Source organism: Frankliniella occidentalis, unplaced genomic scaffold (assembly GCF_000697945.3).
Source record: "Frankliniella occidentalis isolate FOCC.00 unplaced genomic scaffold, Focc_3.1 Scaffold142, whole genome shotgun sequence".
Lineage (NCBI taxonomy): Eukaryota > Metazoa > Arthropoda > Insecta > Thysanoptera > Thripidae > Frankliniella > Frankliniella occidentalis.
In genome coordinates this window covers 350787-363338 of record NW_026267269.1, presented here as the reverse complement: position 1 = coordinate 363338, position 12552 = coordinate 350787, and the positions used below count along the sequence as shown (strand labels likewise).

The 12552-nt window shown below is 59.4% G+C and overlaps 1 protein-coding gene across 2 annotated transcripts in view; it reads left to right on the top strand.

The window, feature by feature from the left end:
* The window catches only part of LOC113205677 (ras-related protein rab7-like), a 4826-nt gene extending 3473 nt beyond the window's left edge, over positions 1 to 1353 (top strand). The window contains exons 3-5 of one of the 2 annotated variants that reach the window (XM_026421388.2): positions 341 to 518; positions 615 to 833; positions 925 to 1353. In XM_026421388.2, the coding sequence (XP_026277173.2) occupies positions 354 to 518; positions 615 to 833; positions 925 to 1191 (651 nt within the window). In that variant the 5' untranslated portion in view covers positions 341 to 353 and the 3' untranslated portion in view covers positions 1192 to 1353. Of the gene's footprint in view, positions 1 to 340; positions 534 to 614; positions 834 to 924 lie in introns of both variants that reach the window. The other variant, XM_026421387.2, reaches the window with a different exon arrangement.
* The last annotated feature ends 11199 nt before the right edge of the window (positions 1354 to 12552 follow it).

Here is a 12552-nt window from a genome sequence, read left to right as displayed (position 1 = left end):
GACCGTAAGTCTATGCAGAGAGCGGACGCAGGGGCGGATGGTTTTAGCCCGGCCTTGCATGATGAGCCTGACTAATGTCCGGCCGTTGGAATAAGGCGTCCCGCGCCCCGCCCCTGCACGTTAATAGTGTATTTCGACTAACGAAAGAAGAATAGCGGGTAGAACATAAACGTTAACTATTGGACATATTATTACAGCATACCCGCATACGTAGAGAACGAGGTTTCTCCTTTATGTATGAACATGTTTGATGCTCTGTTCTGCTTCTTTGTTTTCTTTCTCTAGTTTTCTGAAATTTACAAAAGACTTACATGTGTTTGTTTTCCTTTCCTTTACTTAGATTTCGATCCAAGATGACTTCTGTGGAAAAGGTTAGAGTGAAAGTGGTACCTCTGGGCAGTTCTGGTGTTGGTAAAACATCGCTGGCAATGAAGTACACTGCAGACGTCTTCTCAAACATGTATATATCAACGGTTGGCCAAGAAACTCAGTTTAAGGAAATCATGGTGGATGACAAGGTTGTTAAAATGGAGGTAAAATCTGAATCAATGGGAGGAGGGAAACGAAATTAAGTAATGTCAAGTTGTATCCCCAACCTAAATATTTCTTTGTAGATTCATGACACTGCTGGGCAAGAGAGATTTAGGGCGGTTACTAGATCGCTTTATCGAGATGTCGATTGCTGTGTGTTAGTTTTTGATGTCACTAATCGAAACAGCTTTGAATCTCTGGACTTTTGGATGAATGAATTTCTTTTGACAAGGTGTCCTGAGGTTCCTGCAGATTTCCCATTTGTTGTTCTGGGTAACAAATGTGAGATGGAGCAAAGATTAGTATGTATATATAAATTTCGACAGAAGAAAAAACTAATATCCTTTTTTTGATTAATAAGTGGTCATAAACTCCCTTGCTAACTATTTTCAGGTAACTAAGAAGGAGGCTATAAGATGGTGCCAAGAAAAATATTGCAATATCAATTACTTTGATGTAAGCGCGAAGGAGGATATAAATCTTGAACTAGCGTTCCAGACTGTTGCCAAGAAAGCATTGAAGCTGAAGTCTGAAGAGATCAAAATACAACCCACCGATGTTTCTCAACGGGTTAAGCTGAAAGATGAAGGACTTAATCAAAGTAAACAGAGCTGGTGGAGCTGGTGGAGCTGGTGGAAGTCGCGTTTCTCGTGGTGTTAATAATATAGGCATTTCCCTAATTCAGTTTTAAAACTGACTGTTATCTGTAATTTTGATCATGCTCCTATGGTTCATGAACTTCAGTAATTTCACTTTGCATGTGTAATTTCCACAAGAAACAAATACAAATTTGTAAATAAAGAAATCTAAACTCTCCGGAAATTACTTTGTTATTTGCTTTTATTTTTTAACTATACAATGTACTTTTATATTTTAACATGCAACCCCGGACAATGAACGTTTCACGAGGCGACGCTAATGGTAGCGCCTGCTGCGCGCTGGGTAGGCCAACCCGCCAGCCAGCTGTGTGGAGCCGGCGGCCCGCCCAGGGCGCCGAAGTGCAGGGGCCCAGGGCCAACCAACGTCCGTCAGGGTCCCCGTCCCCAACGACGAGCAGCATCACGTTTTTACTGTAGGTACAACCTCCCAAAACACCCGATCGAGGATCATATTCTCGAACAACCGCTAAGACTTTCGCCATATGGTGAATTTATGAGGGAAAAGGGGGGGGGGGCAAATCTGGCTGACACCCAGAAAACTTTACTCCCTTTGAATATTGAAATCTCTGGATGGCGTACTAACGTTCACAGGTAAAAAATAACGTCTCAAATCAACTCGTTAAGTTTCTCATTTCCTCGGCCACGGCCCACCACCCATACAGTCAGTGGGGACGTTGGTAGACGGGGAGCTGAGCGCGCTGTCGTGTGTCAGCGGGTAGTGGCCGATGGCTGATCAAAGCCGGCAGCGACACACACGCTCGGCCGCAGGCTCCCCGCCGCTTGCAGCAGCCCTGACGAGTATTTCAGCGGCTGTGTCGCTCGCTGTCGGTGTATCGGCGGCGCTCGTGACGGATATCGTCTCGGGGGGGCCTTGCGCCCCTTGGCGCCGGGCCACTTGCCGCTGCACCGCCGCCGCGCCGAGCTGAGGTGAGCTGGCTGGTTATGACAGCCGGCACCACCACCGGCACCCCGCCGCGATGACAGCCGCCCCCCATTACCGACTTTCATGACCGGGGGAACTGCCGGGCATCACCTGAACTGCCCCGCCGTCTCCATGACGACCACCGAGTGCGTCCCGCCCGCGAGACGCCGCTCCTCGCCAGGACGATCAAGACGTAAAGCCTCTGCGCGCGCCCAAGGACGTTTTAATGCGCGCGAGCGGAAACTCATTTCCGGATGCGTCTTGCCAACGGTCCATCGGCGCCTGCCTCCTCCCCTACACGGGGCGGACAGCCCCCGTTTGCATAATTCTCTCACTTTCTTTTCATCCCGACAGAAACGCCGCGCGGCGCGCAGTTTCAACAGCGTGATGAAGCGGCTGTCGCGGGCATTGTCCGTGTCGCGCTCTGGGCGCCTCTCAGCGACGTGGCGGAGCGTAGCGGAGCTGTCGGCGACCAGGTGTGAATCACGGGCGGGCGGAGGCCAAACTGTTGTCTGGTCGCAACGGAGGCGTCGCGAAGGGCTGCTGCCGCTTCCGCTGCCACTGTCGGGAGTGCCGTGCGCGGACCACGGGCCCGGACAGCACGCCCTCGCCCCCCTCGGGTCCGCAACGACGTGCTCTCGGACGTACCTCTCCTGCCGGGGGCGGCGCCTCGGCTCTGTCCGGCGTTGGGGTTTGCACCGCCGGCGGAGGTCGGCGGCGCGGCCAGCTTCTTGTCCTTCACCGCCATGGCGTCGGCCTGCTGCTGCTGCTGCTGCTGCTGCTGTTGTCACCCGGGACGCTCGCCATCCGACGCCGCTGTGCACACCTCAACAGCACGTGCCCGAACACCAGCAGCAGGAGCGAGCGCCGCGACGCGGGAGGGCAGAGGAGGAGCTGGCCGCCGTCTGCCCTGCTGCTGCCTCGAGCGCGGGAAAAGTAAGTCTGCCGGTGTGCTGCGGGCCAAGCTTCGCCGTGGTCCAAGGCACACCCTCCCCCCTCCCCGGTGGCTGTGTGTGTGTGTGTGAACGTGTGTGTGTTGGTGTGTGTTGATCCTAGGCCTGGCGATGCGTGTAGCTGGCGCTCATAGCAATATCGCGGGGAGAAGGGGAGGGGTTGCACGAATGCATATCTCGCTGACTCACTCACACGCCCTGTCAAACCGACGATGCGGGTTCCGGTTCCGCCGCCTTCCAAAAGTCGTCCCCCGCCGTCGCAGCTTTTGCAAGAGGCGTCTATCGCTGGTTTTTCCTCCCCGCTCAACCCCCACGGCGGTTAACCTCTGTACCGATCATCGCGGGTGGCACGGGGGTACTGCCGCAGCAGCACACTCTGCGGACGTGTCGTGGCGGTTGCGAGACGGCCCCCTCGCGGCGGCGTGGCGCCATGCCTCCGTGGTCGGTGATGAATCGCGCGCAAAATGAGCGATATTTTACGGCTGCGCGGGCCATTTTCGCGCCCCGCCGCCGCCGCTCTGGGGTCGCCCCCCATGGAGGCCGCGGGGGCCTGGTGTGGTGCTGCACACAGGGGGGCGACCTGAAACAAGCGCGAATTTAATTGGAACGGTCGCGGTGATTTACAAACGACTCGCGGCGCCGTGTCCGTGTTCTCGTGTCGCCGCGAGCTGCGGTCGGCGAGGGCGAAAAATGTAGCGTTAGCGACCATGGGGCGCGATATGCAACCTCGTTCTCCTCCTCGTTCTCCTGCGCGTCCTCCTCCTCCTCGTCCTCGTCGTCCCCCTCGTCCTCGTCGTCCTCGCCGTCCTCCTCCTCGCCGTCCTCCTCCTCCTCGTCCTCCTCCTCCTCGTCCTCCTCCTCGTCCTCCTCCTGTCCTGCTCCTCCTGTCCTCCTCCTCGTCCTCCTCCTCGTCCTCCTCCTCGTCCTCGTCCTCCTCCTCGTCCTCCTCCTCGTCCTCCTCCTCGTCCTCCTCCTCGTCCTCGTCCTCCTCCTCCTGCGTGGGTGATGGTGCACAGCGCGGCTGACGAGGGACTAGCTCACCTCTCCCCGCCCCGCTCCGAGGCAGCTCTGGCGCACCTTGGCCCTATGACCTCCTGCCCCGCCGCGCCCGCGCTACTCCTGCGTTGACGGATCCCACGGCTCGCCACCCTTCCTCCTGCACGCTTGCGCGCATCGCCTGTCTGCATCATCGCCCTCCTCACCCTGCGGCCGTGGCCGTATGGCGCCTCACCGAAACTCAAACATCCTAACCTTATTCTGCTTACCACACCCGGGATTTAGCACCCAAACCCAACGTGCTCTGTAGTACACCTTATTCGGCTGACAATCGCAAAGCAGTGCGCGGTACGCAGCAACATTTATTCCAGTTGTTGCTGCTGCGCCCCGCGCAGTTGGACCGCACCGTTTTACACGCGTGCGTGTGGGTTGCCTACTCGCATGGTGAGAGAGGATGCACAAATCCGTACGAAGCGTGTGCACATGCACTGACTAATTGGTGAGCTGATTGAAGACGAGACAAATCGGCCAGTTGAGCATACCGTGGATAGTGTTACTTTCAACACAACCCCCTTAAAGTAAATTCAATGGCGGTGGCCGGTGGCCTGGGAAGAAGTCTCCACCACCTGTGATTTCGTCTGATTAGTGAACGACCCGTATTGAAAGTGGAATATGAATGTCACACGGCGCTCAAAATGTGAACAATGTGACAACCTACACAGGAGAAGTCGCGGCGTGTGGAGGATCTTCCCAGATTATCTGGCCACAGCAGCCGGCGGCGCTTCTGTTTACGTCACTAATACTACTTGTAGCTGCTCGCTAACGTGACGCGCCGTGATGCTTGAAGGAAACCATCACCCGCGCGCCCTACTCTAGCCGCGTCCCGGCAGCCCCCCATCAGCAGTTTGACACGTAAGATATTTCAGACCGACTCTCGATGCCTGCCCCCCCCCCCCCCCCCCGACAACACTGCACAGTGCCCCAATGTCGAGGCCGCACGTGGCGTAACTCTATCACTCCGTTATTTATCCAATCAAAGAGGTTCTATAAATAAATGAAGAGGGGGTTGGGGGGCGGAAGCATCTCCACAGACGCGCCATCCGCGAAAAGCCTCTACAGGAAACATTCATTCGACGCGCGAATTGGGAAAAGTAAATGTTGTCGGAGAGGAGCGCGAGTGGTGCGAGGTATAGCTGCCCCCCCCCCCTCCCCCCTTAGCCAGTATACTGAATATCTGCTCATGGGAGCGGGCAGCACCCTCAGGCTCATGGGCCGGCCCTGCAGACGGGCTGAGACAAGGGCTTCGTTAGTCTATCGTTAGCATCCCTTTCTGCCGCTCCCCCGCAGTGTGGCGGGGGCGGGGGTGGCGCTGCGCTAGTGCTGTGCGAGACAATATTGCTGCTCGAAGCAGCAGCAGAAGCGCAGTGCAGACATAACAAACAACCGGCGATTTTTACGGCATCTCCGGCATGTTCAAGTCTGGCGAGGACGCGGGAGGAGGAGGAAGAGGAGAGAGGTCCGCGGGGAGTGTGGGGGGGGATATGGGGTAAAAGGGGGCAACAGCATCGCGCAAAATGTCTTCAAAACGAAGGAGACGTTATAAATATGAAGCAGTCGAGGAAAATCTGCCACAAATGGAGCGTGCGCCGTAACGACTCCATAACGCATCGCGACGTCCATTGCTTTCCTCGTCGTCCTGTCTGTGTCGGGGAATGGGGAGGAGGGAGGGAGGGAGGGGTGGTTGTCCTCCGCGGGGCAGACGACACTACAAGGCGGAGCAGGGGGAGGGGGAGGGGTAGAGGCGGCATTATGAAGAGAGGGATTCCCTGTTCATGCGAGCGAGTGTACAGCGGGAGGCTGCGGACGTCGCTACGCCCATAAAGAGAGGCAATTTGTCATGAGTGGACCCACCGCCGCGAGAGGCGAGGCATGGCGGGGCTTGCCTCGCGCGGGCGACCCAAACTCTGTCCGTCTGGCCGCGAGGCGCCCCGCCCAGGCGAACATACCCGTGCCCGTGCTCAAGTCGTGTGCCGTCGGCCCTCTGCTCTGCTGCAGCCCTGGAGGGCCGGCGCCCCTGCCCCCCTCCAGCCCTGCAGGGCCGGCGCCCCTCTGCTGCCCTCCTCCAACTGCGGTGCTGACGCGGCCGTCGCGTCCGGCCGCTGCAGTCTACTGATATTTTCACCATACTGTACTACTCACCCGTAAGCCTGTGGACCCTCGCACGCCCCCTATATAGACCCTTACTTTGCCTTCCTTCGCCGCCCCTCCCCCGCGGGCGGGCAAAGACTTCAGCCGGGGCTTGACGGAGGAGGCGTCCCCCGCACCGCGCCGCGCCGCCAAGTTTTGATTGGTCGTCACCATGAACCGCTAAACTCGGCGGCAAATGACCGTGCCCGAGCTGGAAGGGCTCAACGAGATAATCATGACGCTATCAGCGGGGACTTATTCGCTCCTAAAAGCGCCGGCCACCTCGCCCCGCCACGCCCCGGAGTTGTAAAAGCCCGACGCCCGAGCGAGCGCTCCGTCGCCCCGCGCCCCGTCCGCCTGTTATTTGGCGGCGAGTTCGAACGGTCGAGGGGGAGGAGGAGGGGGCGGGGGACTTGGCGCAGAAGAGGCGGAAGGGTTGAGTAGGGAAGAGATGGCCGGCAGTGTGGAGGGTCGTTGGGCCCGAGTGCGGGGGGAGGGGGGGGGATAAAAGCGCTGTGGCCGGAAAACGCCGCTGTCACCGACACTTTGACTGTGTCAAACACAGCGGCTTGCCTCGGAAAGAGAAGGCGCAGAGAGAGGGGGAGTAAGGGAGAGAGACGCATCCAAGTTCAGCCGAGAATGCGGACCCGCCCCTCGCCCTCCTCGCCCTTCCCCCTTTTCCACCCTGCTTCGCCCCGGCAAACAACCGGAAAAGTCGCCCAGAAAACTCACGGCGCCCGTTTACATCTTGTGCGTCGTCTGCCGGCGACGCTCGCTATATCCGCCTTGCCTCGCTCTCTCTGTGTTGCGCCCAGGAATCTCCTGGAAGTGGTTCCTGTGTAGGACGGCGGCAGGAGCAGCAGCAGTAGTAGCAGCAAAAGGAATGCGGACGAATCAGGGGAGCCGTTAGGTAATTGCAAACTCTGCAGGGAGTCGTGGGGGTAGAGAGCAAGAGGCTCGACACCACTGGCCTACAAACTTCCGACAGGGGGCAGCGGCGGCGGCGGCCTAAAGTCACACGCACACAACAACTACTCACGGGCACCTGAGCCTGAGCGGCCGGCGGCGGCAGGGCAGGCTGTGTAAACCCTCTGTGGGTCCGCTTGCTGTCGCTGCTGATGGAATGGCGTTGTCACTCGCACAGCTATGGTGGTCGTGAGGGTCCTGAGCAGCAGCGGCGCGCTCGAGTGAGTCCGCTGAGATGTGCCGCACGGCTGCTCCCGCGGCCGCGGCCCTGCTGCTGCTGCTCCTCCCCCGAGTGGAGCGCCCGCTGCGTGGGCCTCCCGCCCCGAATACGAGCACGTTGGGCTGCCTACTCGCACGGCGCTGACCGTGGCGCGGACCCTTCCGGCCACCGGCGGCAGCTGAAGCGGCAGCCCAGTGGTGGAGGAGCCACCGGCAACGCGGATCCCTTTCTTTTATGCAGTTCTTCTGTAGCGGGTATTATACGGGTGGATTTGCCTACCATACTACTCACTAAACCAACCCTGAGGGAGTCGTTTTTTGTTCCGATAAATGCGTTTTTGCACCTGCCTTAGCAAGGCCTTAGTCAACGCATTAGTGACGATGCCGTGAGCTGAGTACAACTTCATTGTGTGTGTATCAGTAAAATCAAAATAATGGAGCAGGGTATTCCAGAGTCTAGGGGCCATCCCAAAACGGAAAAAAGGAAACCAACAAACGCACAGATTTTGTAGTTTCCATAATGGCTCTAATTGGTCGAGCTAATCAGGTTCCTCGACGGTCTTGTAGGTATGAGGAATTGTCAGAGTTTCGACATCTCAGTGTTAAAGAGGTTACCTTCGGGCCGAACCAAATAATTTATAATTCATACTCATACTCGCACCACGGAATTAGCGAAATTGTGAGTTCCTTCTTTTCATTTTACTGCAGTTTAAGTTGGCAACTGCAATTCTTGTATATCAAATAACGGTCATCGGGCGTTTAAATCAATTGCATATGCATCAGCCTTGCCAGCTGTACTGTTCCGTCGGGTCAGCGTAGCAGCGTAAGCGTAGCGTGTATCACTTTCCAGCCCTTTTTTTCCCGGCACACTCGCCATGGCATGGCGTGCGTGTGTTGCTTTCAATACCAAGCCTATGTTTTATACGTGCTAAACAATGTGCGAGCGATTCTGGCTAACGATCGCTACGCCACGCCCCGCCACGCCCCGCCACGCCCCGCGTCTGGCGACGACGCCAAAACATGACGAGCGAGCCCTGGGTGCGAGTGGACTGCTGATGGAGTGCTGCCGCTGGCCCCGCGTCCGGCCCCGGCCCGCGGGGCCCGCGCAGTCCCCGAATCAAATCGAGTTGATTCGAGACTCTCGTGGCGTGGCGCCGCGTGGCGCTGCTGGGGACGTGCCCTGGCAGTTCAATGCGGCCCGTCCCGCGCTCCTGATTCCAGGAAAAGCTTATTAATAAACCCGGCACCGCCAGATGGCGCGGCTGTGCGCGGCGGGGCGGGGAAAAAAAGCGGTCCAGTCCAGTTAACGCGTCGTCCGGGGATACAGGGTTTAGTCGTAAAACAAATCGGCGCCCCGCATCTGTACCAGCAGCTCGTCTTCTTCAGACTCGGCTAAATTTCTGGTTGAAACAGGGCATTCCCCCCGCTCGCACAGCCAGTCAGGGCGCCGCCCTCGGCCGCCCCTGCTGCTTGTGGAGGCTTCCTGCGAGAAGCGAAGCGGATGTTTGATGCTCATCTGAGAAACTGCCTCCAATGAAACCCCTCCTCCCTTGCCTTTCACAACAAACATTCTGCTTCCATTCTCCGGCCGTGCCTTCCCCGCCGCGCCGCGTCTCTGCCGAGACGCTGAGCCAAATTTTAAATGGCAGCCCCCGGAACGCCGCCCCGCCCCGCCCCGCCCGGTGCGCTACGCCCCTCCGCCGCCCCCGCCGAACACGGCGCGAACAATGTTGTCCAAATGAACCTCCCCGAGCCGCACCCGGCTGCGTGCGAGTCGGAGAGGCGGCGCCGGCCAAGATGGCGTCGGTCTGAGCAGAGTGTTTGTCTCGGGGTCCGTCTGTCCGTCCGTCTGTCCGTCCGTCTGTCCGCGCCCGCCGGCCTGGCCCGCGGGGCGTCGCCGTCCCGCCGCTATTGAGTCTCCCCCGGAGGAAGGTGTCGTCGTCGTCTGTCTGGCTGCCTGTTTGCGGACGGCGTGGATTTCTTTCTTGTCTGCCGTTCGTTTTATTTTCCTCTTCCAGGGGGCGGGAGGGTGTCGCTGCCGCGCTGCAGGTGAAGGGCCCAGTCGCTGTTGTGATCGGGGGGGAGGGACGCCGCCGTGGTCTACCCCCATACGCCCTACAACCCTCAGGTACTGTGTTCGTCGTGATGGGGGTGTCATCGTGGCCGCCTGCTTCGCCCGCCTCCTCTGCCTCCCGTGTCACTCTCAATAACCGAGTTCATCGGCAGTACTCGCTCGTCCTGCTCGCTCGGCCCCACCCAGACCGCCGGCAGGCCGCCGCCCCCGCGGGGTGCGAGGCGGCGTCCGGTGAGGGGAGCGCGCCGTGTGTGTATGAAGATGGATGAAGCGACGATCCGCGGCGGCGCCCACTTTGCGGAATTGAATGCTCGGCCTGCTGCTCGTCCAAGGGGGGTCCTGCGGCCGCGGGGGCCACCGAGCACCGCGACGTGGAGGTATGGTGCGCCCGCGAGTCGTCTTCGAGTCCCTCCCTCTGATCGAAGGACTTGACGGGCACGTCCTCCTCGCGGAGGGCTGCAACTGTGACCCACCAGATAATCCAGCGGCCGATCTCCTCCTCACCCCCTCCGCAGCCGGGCCGGGCGGCGCGGCGCGGCCGGCGCCCCCTCGGGGCCGTGTCCCGGAGAGTGATATGTGTTGACCTAAACGCTTTGGGCACCAAGTACATACATTTATTTTCATTCCGAGGACAGCAACTTTTGTTGCGGTTGCTCCCCCTCCCCGGGGCGGCGGGGCGCCCCTCGCAGGGGAGGGGAGGGCGCTAGCTGGGCGCCGGCAGTAGGTGGTGCTGGTCGTGGTGTCGGCCGTAAGCGTGACGACCTGCAAAAAATAACCTTCGAGGGAAAGGAAGGACACTCTGCTCTGTTCAGTGTGATCGCTTGCGGCCCTGCCGCGTCACGCGAGGCATATAATAATGCCCCTCACAACATCTTAGAAGAACAACAAGATTTCTGAATAATTTCCTGTTTTTTAATTATTTTTCAAAAATTATTTTCTAATGGTTTTTGTTTTGAAGAAGTATGATCTTTAAAATCTCTCACAGTGAGTCTAAAGAGAGGATGAGGATACCTAGCTCCGCAGTGAGCTCGGGCTCGGATAGACGGACGTTGCAGACGCAGTGTGCTCCCCTCCCTTCCTCCCTTGCTGTGCTGCCCGCACATGGCACATGGGGCCTAACTGGCCAACATAGGGCCTTACGGTTACGGCAATGGGCGTGTGGGAATGGCACCGGCCGCCCGCCCCGTGGCTCTCCCCGAGGCTCTCCCGCCCGAGCCGGCCGGCTCCAGCAGCAGCAGCAGGCCGCCCGCACGCAGACTAGAGACGATTAAATTTCGTCTCGATTTTCTCAGAGCAGCCGGTAGTTTTCTCCCGCTTCGCGGTGCCCGCCCGCCGAATGAAAATTCTCTGAAGGAAAAACACGTGGGATAAGGAAAAGAAAGGCCTGGCTAAACACGATCGCAGTCTTGTTCTCCATACCCTCCACGAGACTCCCCGGCGGTAGCTGTACGGCCCCTTCCCGGTAAACCACTAAAGGCGGGGGCAGTCTGTCTGTTCCCGCGCTGCCCGCGCACTGCAACTCTCTACGCTTTATTTTCGGCCGGCTGGCCGATCCTTGCTTGTTACAGCCGTCGGCCGGCCAGTCGGACTGCTGCTGGGGCTGTTGGCGGCTCGAGCGGGAGAGGCCCTCGTTACCGGCCGGCCGCGCAGGATGTGGCCGCCGCGCCCCTGCCCAGCAACCCTTTGGTGGCGCGCACCGGATGTCGCGGGGCGGACGCTCTGGTCCTGGCCGCGCTGCAGCCCTGCTGCTGCTGCCCATAGCGACGGGGCTGGGCGGATGAGGAACGACAGGTTTCCCGCGCCCGCATCACCCCCGCTGGTGCTGATGGGGAAGTCCTGTTCGCGGTGGTGGACGTAACCGTCATGATCACCCCCGAGACGCAAGATTGGGACGTGTGTGTGTGTGTGTGTCAGATTTTGATTATATCCGTCACCGGAACCAAAAATGCAGACACAAATAACAAGAAAATGATATTGGGCGTTGGAAGGGAGATGTCAGCTGGTGCCGAGTGAGTGTGCCCCAACAGCCCCACCCTCGCCGCTGCCCATCTCGACCGCCCGGCCCGGCCGGTGCGGTTGGTGGTGTTCTTCCGTGATAAGAAGCTCGGCGCCGCCTCCGTCTCTCGTAGTTTGCAAGCGGACCCTTGAGGGGGGGCGGTCGGCGCCTCAGCTGCTCTCCCCTACCTCTCCAAAACCCCCTGCCGCCCCTCTCCTACGGGATCGGTCTGCAGTGCGGGGGGCGGCGGCGGCCTCCCTGGAATGCCTGGAATGAGTCGCCCTGGTGGCGCTGGTGCTCGGCCGCTCCCGGCCCTGGACGCAGTCCCCTGGACATTGCAAACTGACAGCACGCAAATAGGAATCTTGTCCCTCTTCCCGTCCCCCGCGCCGCCGCCGCCGGCGTCGGTCGGGTCCGGCGGCGGTGGCCCGGCGGGGATAGCGTCCCCTTCCTCCCCATCAAGATTGCTGCTCACTCGCCGCCCTCCCCTTCGACGCGCACGTCCACCCGCCGTCCCGGAAACATTTCATTGACGCGTTGCTAGTGTGACTGACGCCTCCCTTGTCGCTGCTGGCCGAGGTATGCGATACGCGCCCCCGTCGTGCGGGTCATCGGAAGTGCGCGACAGCGGCGCCTCGGCCCTCGGCGCCGGGAGGAGGACAAAGAATGGTACCCGCCCGCCCCGGGTTAGATAAGCAGGGCAGACTGCTGCGCTGCGCCCGCTGCGTCCGTCGTGAATAGAATATGAATGACGCGAGCGCGACTCCCTCGTTGGTAATGCAGCCGTTGTCATGTTTCGCGCCCTGGAAAAAAAAATGAAAAAGAAAAACGAGAGAGAAAATAGGAAACGCGGCCCGACGAGTGCGTTGTGTGCGCGCGGCGTGTGTGTTTCGACGCGGTAAATCTGTTGATTGGCGCTGCCTGCTGCATGCAAGCGCCCATCATGCGTGAGCAGGGCTGAATAGGGCGAGCGGCAGCAACGGGCCTCGCGCGGAGGCGCAGCAGCGGCGATAGAGATCCGGAGGAGCGGAATTACACTACAGCCTTTT